Source organism: Ictidomys tridecemlineatus, chromosome 7 (genome assembly GCF_052094955.1).
Source record: "Ictidomys tridecemlineatus isolate mIctTri1 chromosome 7, mIctTri1.hap1, whole genome shotgun sequence".
Lineage (NCBI taxonomy): Eukaryota > Metazoa > Chordata > Mammalia > Rodentia > Sciuridae > Ictidomys > Ictidomys tridecemlineatus.
Genome location: NC_135483.1, coordinates 124,832,673 through 124,846,914, shown reverse-complemented (window position 1 = coordinate 124,846,914; position 14,242 = coordinate 124,832,673). Strand labels below are relative to the sequence as shown.

The 14,242-nt window shown below is 31.0% G+C and overlaps 1 protein-coding gene across 6 annotated transcripts in view; it reads right to left on the bottom strand.

Moving 5' to 3' along the window:
* The window catches only part of Galnt13 (polypeptide N-acetylgalactosaminyltransferase 13), a 514,272-nt gene that overhangs the window by 299,359 nt on the left and 200,671 nt on the right, over positions 1-14,242 (bottom strand). For all 6 annotated transcript variants that reach the window (XM_040294317.2, XM_005315793.4, XM_021733280.3 and 3 more), the window contains one exon: positions 12,305-12,473. In XM_040294317.2, the coding sequence (XP_040150251.1) occupies positions 12,305-12,473 (169 nt within the window). The remainder of the gene's footprint in view (positions 1-12,304; positions 12,474-14,242) is intronic.

Genomic DNA, 14,242 nt, shown 5'->3' with positions numbered 1-14,242 from the left:
GTGCTATGTTTCCAGAGGCAGAAACTTGGGAAGGACATTGAACAAAGTCAGCTGGGAGTCACTGGTTTAGGTTAGAAATTATACAGTGAAGAAGTCACAAAAATGTTCCTCACTAAAAAATGAAAATGTGGAGGCATGCTACACTGGGGAATATTATGGTTGAATAAAATTAGCCAAAAACTAGGCTGACCATTTATTCTCTGAAAATGCGAGTTTTCTAATTGCTAAAAATTTCCAGAAAACTGGTAAAAATTCTGGCAGAAAATTTAGAAGAAATTGTGGAACACCCCATTTCCAATAGTTCAGCCTAAAGGAAAACATCTTGTCTCTCCTCAAGTTCTTTGATTGCAAAGGGTAAATAGTATTATTTACTTTTTAAGTTGAATTTGAGAAGTGACCAGGAGAACTAAGGGTAGAGGATTTACAAACACTTCACATAGTGACTGACACTTAGTAGTTAATCAATAAATGTAAGGTACAAAGGAAAGTACTCAAACTTTAGTTTTAAAAAACTGTTAGTCCCCTCGTCACTAAATTTCAACTACTTAAATTTTTCTCCTATCTTATATAAAGTGCATTGGTGTAATTCCTAACATTACACTGTTTGAAATTTCTGTTTATTTAAATTATTATTCTGCTCAAGGCTAAGCTGTCTTATTTAAAAAACAAGATGATAAAAATGCCAACTTATCCTAATACAAACCTACACTTCTTTCAACTAGTCAGTATCCCTCGGCACACCTACAAAAATCTCCCTTTTAATTGCAAAAATTCAAAGTCAAGCTTTCTGCCTGTCACATCCTCTATATCAAAATACATATCATCATTCATTAATTTAAAAATTCATTCAACAAATATTTATTCAGTTCCCATCACTCAGCAGCAACTCTTCTAAGAACTGGGGACACAGCAGTGAATAGAGGACATCTATTCAATGAGCTTGTGTCCTAGGGGGAAACAGATAATGAAGAAGACAACTAATTAAAATATGCACTAAAGTAGGTAATCAATGGAATAAAGAAGAAAAATTTAGCAGAGAGTAAGATATCATGGGGATGGTGTAATTTTATATAATGTGGCCAGGAAATACTTCAGAGAGAAGATGACATTCAGTAAAAAGCTGAAGATAAGGGAACCATGTGAATATTTTTAAGAAACAAATAATCAAAGCAGAGGGAAAAGGAAAGTACAAAACTCCTGAAATTGAAAGGCTCTGGGTATGTTCCAGTGTGTATCTGTACCTGGATCATGAGAAATAAGCACAGACAGACTCAGAGATAAGAGAGTTTATATTAACAGGATAACTCTGATTGTTGGGCTGATTGGAGATGAATGGTGCCAAGGATAAAGGAAAAAAAACCAGATAAAACAAAACAAACAAACAAAAATGACTTAGCAGCTTATATTGCACATTCAGGTGAAAAATATTGGTAGCTTGATCTAAAATGGTAGCAGAGGAGATGAGCTCATATTTTGAATTATTTGATGAGTCGCATTTGGGTTTAAGAGAGAGTGGTCATATTAGAACCCAAGGTTTTACCTGAGTAACTGGAAGAAAGGAGATGCAATTTCCTAAGGTGATGAACTTGAAGAAAAAAGGAGATTATTTAGGGACCATCTGTTGCAGTGTTTCAAACATAATACATGACAGATAAGTATAAGATAGATGTTCAAGTGAAAATATGAAGAATGTTCTTAGTAATACAATTCTGGAAGTCAGCAGAGAGGACTGCATTGAATACTAAGATGATACTGCAAAGAGGAACTACATGAAACCACCAAAAGAGTTGAGTACCAACAAACTGTAGGCCAGTGTAAGCCTTCCTCTTGGGTCATACCTACATGTAGGGATTAATGTGAAGAAAAGCACTGGCAAATAATAAAGAGAAATAGTGAGAAGAGAGGTAAGGGAAAATCAGAACAATGAAGTTACTTGAAACCAAGGGAAAAAAATTGTTTCAAAAGGGAGGTAATAGGGCTGGGGTTGCAGCTCAGTGGTTGAGTGTTTGCCTAGCATGTGTGAGGCACAGGTTTTATTCTCAGTACTGCATATAAATAAATAAATTTAAATAAAGGTTCATCAAAAACTAAAAACAAACTTAATAAGAAAAAAAATGGAGGTAGTAAACGACTGTGTCAAATTATGTTGATAAGAAATATGAGGACTGAGAACCAATCATGAAACACAACAACACAGAAACCATTAGCCACCTTGATAAGAGTAACTTTGCTGATATTATGGGTATAAAAGTCAATTGCATTAGTGTTAAAACAAAATGATGGGAAGAAAAGGATCAAGACACTGAGCAGAGCCAATTCTTTCAAGAATTTTTGAACAAAAAAAGAAAAAAATGGTAATATCTGTGAGATGTGTCTAAAAATGTTTTATATGTTAATTTTTTTTAAAAAATGCAGAATAAACATCCTGTGTAAGTGGGCACCTTTTTTGACACAACACACTCAAGGAGTTAAGAAAGGATGGCACCTAGAGGGTGGGCTGGGTATAATTAAAAGCATGGGCAAGTCATTCATAAAAATGAAGTCATTCAAAAAAACATAAAATAAAGTTACAAATTTCAGTGAGGGAAATCCATGTGATGGTAAGAGAAGTGGGAGTTTTCTTCTATTTATTTTCGTTTGTTTTTCTCAATGAATGAGAATGAGAATTGGAAAAAGGGTAACAGGAGGGGAATGCTGAAATAATGAAATGATAATTTGCAAAGTGGAAAAGGGAATGGATAAGGAAAATATCTAACTGATGGACAGTGTTATGGCCTGTTACTAATTTTTAATGTAGTCATTAAAAATTAAGATAAGTCACCATAATGCCGTGAATAATCCCCAAATGAGCTCACAATTATGTTAGTACAGTCTTTTCAACACAGTACAGAGTCATTCTATTTGTGAATCTTTTCATGTTCTTCTTCCCACTTGGAGTCTCTATGTTATTCCTTGTATCTATATATGTCCCACTCATTATTCAAGAGCTAACCCATGATTCATCTTTCCTACGAAGCCCATACTAATGTAAATCTCTATGTTGAGTTTTACTCTTTTATATTCAAGAATCTTCTGTAGTGGTTGAAACTCATAGTTTGAATTATACTGCCTGGATTCAAATGTCAGAGTCATAATCTTAGAGAAGTCTCTTAAACTCTCTCAGTATGTTTCCTAATCAATAAAACAAATTGAACAAAACATAAGATACACATCATGGACTTTTTAAATTGAAAATTAAATGAGTAAATGTAATTAACCCACTCAATACATGTTCAATACATAGTAAATTTGAGTTAAATATTGACTTCTACCTATATCAATATTATCATATAACTTATTAACTCATATTTTTAATTTAATATGGTATATAATCTCTCTGTAATCTCTATGCTCTGTGAGCTCACTAAGGATAGGAACTATTTACTACTCTTGTTTTTAAATTTCTCACAATATCTTAGTCAGAAAAAAGTCACTGTTTGACTATAAAATTTAATACTACTTAATATATATTATAAATTTAAAATCATCTTACATAGTATGTGATGAAAAATTGTGTTATATTGGATCTGAAGACAAAACACCATCTTAGAAAATTAACTACCTCAGGCAGCTTCCTTTGACATTTGATTGAAAATGTCTCCATCTATAGCTATATTTGAAAGCATTCACAAAGAAAGAAAGTATAAAAGGAATAAAATGAATGCCTTTCCTTAGAGGAAAAATAAATCAAGATTCCATAAATGCAATATATAGTAGAATATATATTTGTACACATACATTTTTATTCTAAAATTATGACCATTACCTATATCCCATTTCTTTCAACTTAGAATGTGCAAAATGAAATTCATTTCTTCTTTGGCATTGTTTTCTATACGTTTTAATACAACAAAATTGCATAATAATATTAAAATAACAAATTTTAAAATTCAAATACTAAATACAAATTTTCTCATTTACACAGTAATTACCATTCAGAAAGTATACTGGCTTCTACAGGGAGATATTGCAAGCTTATGAGAATATTAATTATGACATACAATGAAAATTTCTTGACATATGCCAACATCTCCCAAGTCAATAAAACTGTGTTTTACTACCATGGGTTAAAGTATTTAACCATGAAATAAATTCTTCCTGAGTAAAATAACATTGTAAGTTGGCATTAGAAAAATTTAGTCTTCCCTTAAGACACTGACATGTGCATAGAAAACATCTGTCCGTGGCAATAAAAAATGAGGAAGGATTTAATACAGAACAAATATCCCTTGCACATAGGGTTTTTCTAATAATAGAAGTCTCTGCTTTTTTAAATTGAGTCAATCTGCAAATGTCTGTTAAGAGTCAATCTTTTGTTTGTAGATTATATGTTTTTCATGCGGTGAATAAAAAAGTCCATTTTTTACCACAAAGACTAATTTTCAAAAGATCAATCTTATAAATATTAGAATCTTAAAACTGTTTAAACTTATGCTTTGCAGAACTATGTTACTCTATGTAGTACCACTGAATTCATAAAGAGAAAATAGAAAATCATAATATTCATTGAATCTTTTGATCTGTTTACTTTTTAATTGTTGAATCACTGTAATTTTTCATATGTTGAGAAAAAGTTGGCCTATAAAGATAATAATAATACTTTCTATAATGTTTTATATATGTTTACCTATCATGCATATTAACAAAAGTTTCATTGTCCCTGTTTGAAGTGGACGTGGTTTACTGTTCTTTTCTTTTCTTACAACCCAGAGAGTGATCTCCCTTTTGTCTTAGACTGATTCCATAAAACAGCCATCTTATAAGTCTGGTTTCAAGTAAGTCACATAAAGCTACCCACGTCTAAATTCATACTGCCAAGTATTAGATTTTACATAGTCCATTTGGTAGTGGAGAACTGTATCTCTTGGTTTTCATGTGCATGAAATTAGATTTTGATAAATGGTGAAAATATAAAATTATAAAAGATTTATAAATAGAAAAGAGAAGAGAGTGAATAAACACACATAAACACACACACACACACACACACACACACACACACACACCAAAAAAAAAAAAAAGCCATGAGAGACTGAAAAGGCAACCTACAGAATGGGGCATGTGTTTGCAAATGTACATTCAGTAGGGGTTAATATCCAGATTATATAAAGATCATCTACAACTCTGTGACAAACAAACAAAATGTTTAAAAATGGGGAAATGACTTGCATAGGCATTTCTCCAAAGAAAATATACAAATGAGCAAAACTGTGAAAAAAATATTTAATATAACTAATCAGGATAATGAAAACAAAAAAAATCAAAATCATAAAAAGTTTAGATCTCACATCTGCTACAATACAAATTAAATAAAATAAACCATGTTGGTAGAACCCTTCTATAATGGAATGTAAAGTAGTGTACTTTACACTACTATACTACGTATTATTAAAAAAGTACAGTGGTTCTTCAAAAAATTAAAAATAGAATTATTATATAATGAAGCAGTTCCACTTCTTGGCATACAACTAAAAGAACTGAAAACAGAATCTGAAAGAGACATAAGTACACCCATAGTAATAGTAATAGTATTCACAAAAACCAAAGATGAAAGTAAGACAAGTATCCATCTATCGATGTAGGAATAAATAAAATGTGCTCTATACCTAAAATTAAATATGATTCAGACTTAAAAATTTAAGAAATTCTTACATCTGTACAGTATTGATGAAACATGAGGACATCATGATTGAGTAAAATAAATCAGTCACAAAAAGACAAATGGAATTTGAGTAAGTTATATGTATACCTGCACAGGAAAATATTCAGAGACAGGAATTAGAATGGTGGTGATCACAAGTCAGGGAAGCATGGGGTTGTTTCATGAGTATAAAGTTTTTGTTTTGCAAGATGAAAGGAATTCTGAAGTTAGGCTGTACAATAATGTGGACAATGAACTTACTGGAAGGAAAAAAATCTCCTTTATTCTCTTAAGAGTGGTTCTGTACTGGCACCTATGACTGATTAAGAGGAGGAAAAGCATACAAATTTTAGTTCATGTTAAGAAATTAGTTTCTAAATGCATGGCCTTCTCAAAAGGCCTTCACAGCAAAGAAATGAAGACTCAAGGAAATAGCTAAATGCAGTGGCCTTATCTATGTTTTCAGGGATCTGGCATGAAATGTTTATGGCCATCTTGATTTAAAGTACCATTTCATCTGCCCCATGACCATAGTGATAAGAGAGAGAGGAATTTCTGACATAGTGACAGTTGAAACAAGTAAGGGAGAGTATGAATACACATGTAGAGGTGGGGTTTAATTGTGACTCCACTCTTTTTCAACATGGCTCTTCATGTCATGCACATTCTCATTAAAATCTTGTCTCTACCTCGGGGGTTTTTGTTTTACTATGCTAATAAAGTAAAGGTAAACTACAGGTTACTATAGTGACTATTCTGTGCATGTTTTCCCTTCACCACTTGAGGTCCTACTTTCTCATCTGGGAGAGTCCCTATTATTACTATCAGAACAGGGCAAACGATTTTCCTGTGTCAGTGGATTTGATTTTAAGAGATTTATGTTTGGCTGTGGCTTGTGGGTACTTCTGTTGATAGCATAATCTCAGAAGGCTGAGCTCACTTCTCAACCTCCCACCTCCTGTTGTGTTACCTTAATTCCATAGCTTGAAGACTGGTCACCATTTCAATTTCTAAATTTCTGGTATGTGGGTTAACCCTATATCACTATTGTTAGACTGCCTGTCTCACTGGTATAAGAGAGCAGGACACCTTCATAACAGAAAGGTATGCCTTCCTTTAAGCAGACATGTGAGGACAGAGTGCTTTTCTTGTGCTTGGTTTTTCTCTATTGCCTTTAGTTCAAAATTATCTTTATACTAAAGTTGCATATTCAAGGATAGTATATTCTGATTTCCTTTCCACTTAACAATTCTTAACTGTGCACTTAAAATTAGGTGAGATAGTAAGTTTAACGTTACATACAATTTTAAAAGAGTTCAAAGCAATAGTGTCAGAAAATTAATATACTTAAGGAGACTGTGACAAGGTATTTAAAGTATAAATGGACAGATGCAGCATGTTTTCTGCCTATCAGAGTACTTAAATGTTTCCCAAAAACATGCCTAGGCACGATTTATTCTATTATTTTAAAGAAGTTATAGTATAGTAGAATTATTACCACAAAGATCATAGCAACAACTAAAATCTCCATGTTTGTCAAATATTTACACACAGAGACACATTAAAATACACATAAACTCTTACATACCACTTATAATTTAGGTAGTGAAATTAATTTGACACATGAGTACATAAATCACAGTATTACAGAAGTTATTATTATCTTCACGGACAAAATTTTTGCTAGCATATGAAAGTTATACTAATTCTCAAATTAAAAAGAAAAGATGTGGAACAGAGATCAGAAATCCAATTAATATTCTCATTTCCTATGTCTCCTTTGTGCAATCGATGCTACATTTATCTTATTTTAATTTATGCGAAAGGCAACTGTATAAATGGACAGTCTCACTTATGAAAATGAGCACAGAAAATGTATACTGGTTTATTTCTATTTTATGTATAAATAAACTCTTTGTCCTTTGAGAATAACTTATGTAAAATCTGTATGCTACAGCTCTTCTTCCACTAATAATGAGAGACCGCTAGAGTCTTTTTCGCTTTATCACCTTGCAAGTGTGCATATGCAAGAAGCAGTTATTTGGTCTGGGATATAAATAGCTGAAATGAATTTTCTATTTCCTCTTTTTTTTTCCTGATAAAATATATTCAAATGCCAGCTGCATTATAACCTTCAAACAACTCAATACCAGTTCTTGAGATGCCATTAAATGTATGAATACAAATAAATATGAAGAACTTAAAATTTTGTTCTAATTGCCTTTAGCTTTTTTTTTTTTTTTAGTTGTAGATGAACACGACATCTCTATTATATATTTATTTATTATTTTTTTATGTGGTGCTGAGGATTGAACCCAGGGCCTCATGCTTGGGAGGCAAGTATTGTACTGAGCTGAGCTACAACCCCAGCTTTTTAAAATAAATAATCATTTAACAATTAACTTCTTATTCTAAAAAAAATTATAAAAAGTAGAGGATGAAGCTGATTGCTCAAAAAGTTCTCCTTCATCCAGGAAAAGGAGATAGAGAGCCTAAGAAAATTCCATAGAATAATAATATCATATTTATGGAGTGTCTAAAATATTTTACACTTATATTTCACTAAGAATTCCAAGCTGCCCTATTCATAATTTTTGCAATTATAGATGTGTTCACACAAGATTATAATTAGTTTTTAGAGTGAATAATTTCTTTCTACTTTCTAAGTCATAGCCTCTTGTACAATATTTTTGTTCTTAAGACTAAGCCTGTGTAAGATAAACATTAGGGATTTGCTGGTTGGTTGAGTGAGTAATTGGTTTGTGTAATCACTGAAAGGGAACTGGGGATTAAAATATTAATAACTTGACCAACATGCAACATTAAGCCATAAAATCAGGTCTTAAACATTTGTGCTCTATTTCCAAAAAGTCTCTTCACATTTAGCTTTTTGTTTCCTCTATAACTTTTGTATATGATGGAACGGAGTCTGGTCTGAAACCTAGACTTATGATAATCAGATTGCTTTCTCTACTTCCAGGAAAAACTAGTGGCATAGGCTAACCCTAGATGCCCAGATGCTTTACCAAACAAAAACATGTTTTCTACTGGCTCTCATGTAAATACAATTCAAATAATAGTTTCAAAACATAATACAATTATTTATATATGCATATATATATAATTATTCATTTATTTAATGTTTGCACAGCTTCTTTTGTATTTTCATAAAATTTTATATATTCTAAGCTGTCGTATTTCTAGTATTAACTATTCCAGGAAATTAGCATTTAACAACTCTGTATTAGTAAAATTATAATATTGTAGTGCTTAAGGTACATTCAATTTTCTCATTTTAAGTTTCTTAGAGACAATCCCTCCCTACTTTGTTCTCTGCACTTCCTCAAAATTATGCCTTTAATATCTCTTAACAGCTTTCCATAGCTTAATGATTCATTCTCACTCTATATAAATATTAAATAGAAAATGTCTTAGGTTAAAAAATGAACAAAATGGATGTATGTATTTACTTTCTTATACACAAGTATTTAAATCCATTTGTTTCAAAATTCCAACTACATAAATTTACAAAGCCAAACACACATAATTGATGAGAAACATGGTAACCTATCACTAAAGCCCAGTATAAAGTCAAATTAATATGCATTTTTTCAACATTCTGAATCAGACAGAATTTATGACATTCCATAATTTGTGGAGAATGATCATAACAGAAAGAAGATTGGTTACAGTTGTTTAGAATTTTACTTACATGTATATACAGATTACAATAAGAATCCCAAGAAGACCCTCAAGAAAGTAGGTTACTAAAGGCCTCCAGCCATAATTTTACTGAAAATATAAAAGTAACAATTTTTCTGATAATTATCATTTTATATCTCAAAAATAATTCAGGAATATACATGTATTACATATAAAAATAAATCAAATATATTGAGTAAATTAGCATAGAGATTTAAATGTTAGGGATCACCATTCCAGAACTTAACTTCAATTTGTCCTGTTATTTGATTGCAATTGCCTTCAAAATCAATTTTTTTTACCATATCTGTATACTGTGAAAACATGTAATATTTCTTAGGTTTATTCCTCTGAAAGGAGTATCAACACTTTTTATATTGACATTAAGGACAAACAGCATTAAATGGTTAGGAAAACTTTCTGAATTTAGTTAAAACAGTTTAAGGGTACAGTGCAGTGAAATCATTCATCAGTTTGGGTAAATTAAAGTACCCATATCTTTTTTTGTTGTTTTTTCCTGCAGTCCTGGGGCTTGAACCCAAGGTCTCATACATGTCAGGTAAGCAAAATGCCACTGAGACACATTCCATTTCCACATCTTCATTTTAAATTATAACTATCTAAAATTTGACCTGTATGTGACTAATACAATTTTTTTAAAAAAATATGTTTTCATTTGAAAGAGTATTAACTATTTCTACAATTTTCCCCCCCTGGCCCACATCCCCAGCTTTTTTTATTTTGATTTTGAGACAGGGTATCCGTAAGTTGCTTAGGGTCTTGCTAAATTTTATTTCCACAAGTTTTGAGCAACAGTTTGAATATATGATTCATAGTAAGTTTTTTAAACATTCACTGTTCCAGGCCGTACAATTGCATCATTCAAAACAACTTGTAATTGTCCTCTGAAACTTCATATATTATGATTCATCTAAAAATTTTAGATGGTAGTTGTGAGTTCTTACTCACATCATACACTGTGATGTCAAAAATAAATGAGAAAATAAAATAGAAAATTATCTATTTCACTAATATTATTTAATAGAATATTGGTAAAAATCTCAGAATTCAAGCAATAATAACCAGGATAGACATGCATGTTATACTTTTAATACTAAACAATTTTAAATTCTCCATTTTCAAATGCTGAATTATTCTATAGCTTGAGTCTTAATTACCCAAACATTTAATTACTGATTCTTTTTTTAAATTTTTATTTATGGTACTAGGGATTGAAAGGGGATGCTGGGTGGGTTTTATTACTGAGCTGCGTTCCCAACTATTTTTATTTTTTATTTTGAGACAAGATCTTACTATGTTGCTTAAAGCCTCACTAAAGTACTAAGTCTACCCTTGAACTTACAATCCTCCTGCCTTTCACCTCTTAAACTACTGGATTATAGGCATGTGCCACCTTGCTCAGCTTGCTCAGTTATTCTTAAAGTAATACCATTACCCAAAAATATTTTAAATATATGATTAACAGAGACTTTGCCTTAAAGAAAATAATAATCAATGGTTCTGTATCAATCAGTTCTTACCTTGATAGTTGAGATCTGTGATAAAATTTATTTATATTATAATAGTTGAAAGAATTCTTTAAAAATCTCAAACCATTTTAAAATTTTTCCTGAATATATAAGAATATGATTTATCCATTTCATTATACCAAGACATATGAAACAATGTACTAAATGTAACATTATAACATAATAAACATAGCATCTACAATTCTCAAAATTATTTTGAAGAATATGCTTATTATAGTATATATTCAAAAACACAAATCATACAAACATATGCATAGAACTATATCTAAATTATTTAGAACTTTAAATAAACAATTTTAATATTCAATGTTTAAACATTTGCTGGGGACCAAAAATGTCTGTAACATTTTCTTATTTGTGGTTTTCTTGAGAGAGACATTTTAAAAGCATACAGTGATGTAAAGTACCACTTAGCTAGGAATGAATCTTCTGATAATCAGCACTAGCATCTTAATAAGGATTGGGTTTTATGTGAAATAATTCATAAAGAAAAAAATTTGAATTAAATAAATGTTATAGTAATGTAATACATCCCATTATAGATGAAAAAATTTTTTGCAGCTATTTTAGTATTAAGCAAATAATGTGTCTAAAACAACAATGTCTATTTACGTGGAAGTGTGTCTTAGAGTACATCTGTAAGCTTGGAAATTTTCTAAAATCCCCAGATATATCATCTGTGACTGCCAGGAGTTTCATAAGAAGTATGTACTATAATGGCAATGTGTTACTATTAAATATTCTCAGTTTTATTAAATAAATTTAAAATATATTCTACTAACTGCAGCAGAGATTATAGTTAATCAAATGAAAGTTGAATGTTTCATCATTTTTTCATGCAGAAATATTTCCAAATGAACATTTCCTCCATTGCTAATAACTGAGTATTCCAATTATAAATGGCAGCATAAATTGCTAGAACCTATAATAAAGAATTTTAAAGGGTCAATAATGATACAGGCAATTGGCTATATTTATGCTGACATAGCAAAACAGACTTTTTTCAAAACAAAGTATAGGGTGCATTCTATGCAGGCCAGAAAATAATCTATTAAAGAAAATATTTGTTCTGTATTTGACAAAGTAAAGCAAAGCAAAACAAAACAACAACAACAACAACAAAAATCTCATGAAGAGAAAACTATTAGGTCTATACATTCGGCAGTATCTTTGCAAGTAACATTTTGTTTTGTCAGAGAAGAAAACAATATTTCTCAGCATATGGATATACAGTAAGTCCCTGATGTGTAATATATAAGTAGTCAAATGCATTTAGTTCCAGAATTAATATAATCTAAGTTAGCTAAAGTTCTGAGATTCTGAAATGTGTGGTTTATTAATACATAAGACTATGTAACACATTTAAACTTACCCTTCCAGTCTTACATCTGGCAGACTTCTATTAAGGGCAATCAAATCACTGGCCATAAGGTTAAACTGATTGATTTTGAACAGCTCTTTCATTTTCTCCTGGTCATCTTTAGGAATCAGCACAGCCTTTCCCATTTCTCCTGGGCCTTCTTGGTTTCTTGAAATAACAGCTGTAAGACATACACAGGTACAAACATACATACAAACACAAGATAATAAATGGAATGAAGAAACTCATGCATTGGATTAAATTCTGAAGTGTATTAATTACAAACTGGTTCTATAATGTAATCATCCAGTCGTATTTATAAACCATACACCACACAAAAGAAACAGCCTATTTTAATTCATTAGCTTAATGTTGCATGTTGTCTTTCAAGTGTAAACATATTAGACTAATTATTAATTGTTAAGACAATAGTAAAGCACTACAAAACACCTTATCTTAAAACTTCTTAGTCATATTTTTAATACACTTATTTTAAAGAGATGAAGTTGAACACTAGGGAGACCTTATTGTTCAAAATAAAAGATAACTTTTGAAAATACACCAAGATAAATTTATTTTCACATCAAATAAAATGCTTTCATATCTGAACATATCTGCTGTTATCACATTTTCATAAAGGCCATCAGCTTAATAGTTTTTTCCTCCCATAGCAATTTGATTTATTCTCAAATCACTTTGAAATGTATAAAAAGAAGTTTCAGAGTGGTAACACATAATTTTAAATGTCAAGGTAGATAGGTGCTTCATGACTTGAAATTCACAACAATTTTCTGAACTTGGCTGCTTATTAGGAGAACTCAGTATTCCATCTTCTGGCTAACATTCTTGCTATTTCTCCCAAGTTATCACTAGAGTTCTTAACTGCTCTAAAATGCATGTTTAAATGTGTTTATGTACGTGCACACGTCTATATACATGTTAACATATAATAATAAGCCAAGTTCCAGTTGATCCTAATGTACCTTTTAACTTACTAATCATAATAATCTTAAGTTAGGTTAAGGTGAAAGGGATACAATTCTGTTCTTGACTTTTTCAATGTTTTCCTATATTATAGTTCCCATACATTAGTCTAACTGAACTTAATTTGTACATAAATTAATGTGCAAATATTTTAACATAGATTACCTCAAAATGCTGTAAAGATAAGTAAGGGATATTATGCATGGGAAAATGTTTAATAAAGCATAATATTTCATAAAAATATAAAGTCTAAAATGATATAAGAATAAGTCTAAAATGATATAAGAATATGGTAAAAACTAGGATGGAACACCATTAGCAAACTTTCTACTCTCTTGACGTTCATAGTTATAAAAAAAACAACAATGTTATTACTAGTATTAATCCAATATTGACTACCCAGATGGTTATTCTTTATGAAATGTTACCCCAGTTTTGGATTAACATGAGTCAGACCAAATGAAAGAGAATAAATACTTCTAAGGACTATTAGACATTGGTACCAGGAGGATGATTAGCCTGAAATTCTCTCATACATAGAAAAAGAAGTGGGAGATTTTAAATGGAAAAATATAGATATACAACTTCAAATTATTTAAAAAATTGCCATTTGGTAAACTTGGCGTTTTTACTTTGCTAGAGTTTCCCAAAAGTTCCATGTGATAAGGGTTTATACTTCTCAATGTGGCATTATAGGTAGAAGGTGGGAACTTGAAGAGGTGGAGCCTAGTGAAAGAGCTTTAGGTAATTGTGAGACTACAGTCCCTTCATTTTTCTTTCACTTCCAAGCCATGACACAGCAGTATTGCTCTAACACACATTCCCACCATGATTTGCTAACACAGGCCCAATATACTGGGACCAACTGATCATGGACTGAAATCTCCAAAAGTATAGGCCAAAATAAGCTCTTTCCTATATAACTAGATTATCTCAGATACTTATCATAGTGACTAAAAGGTGACT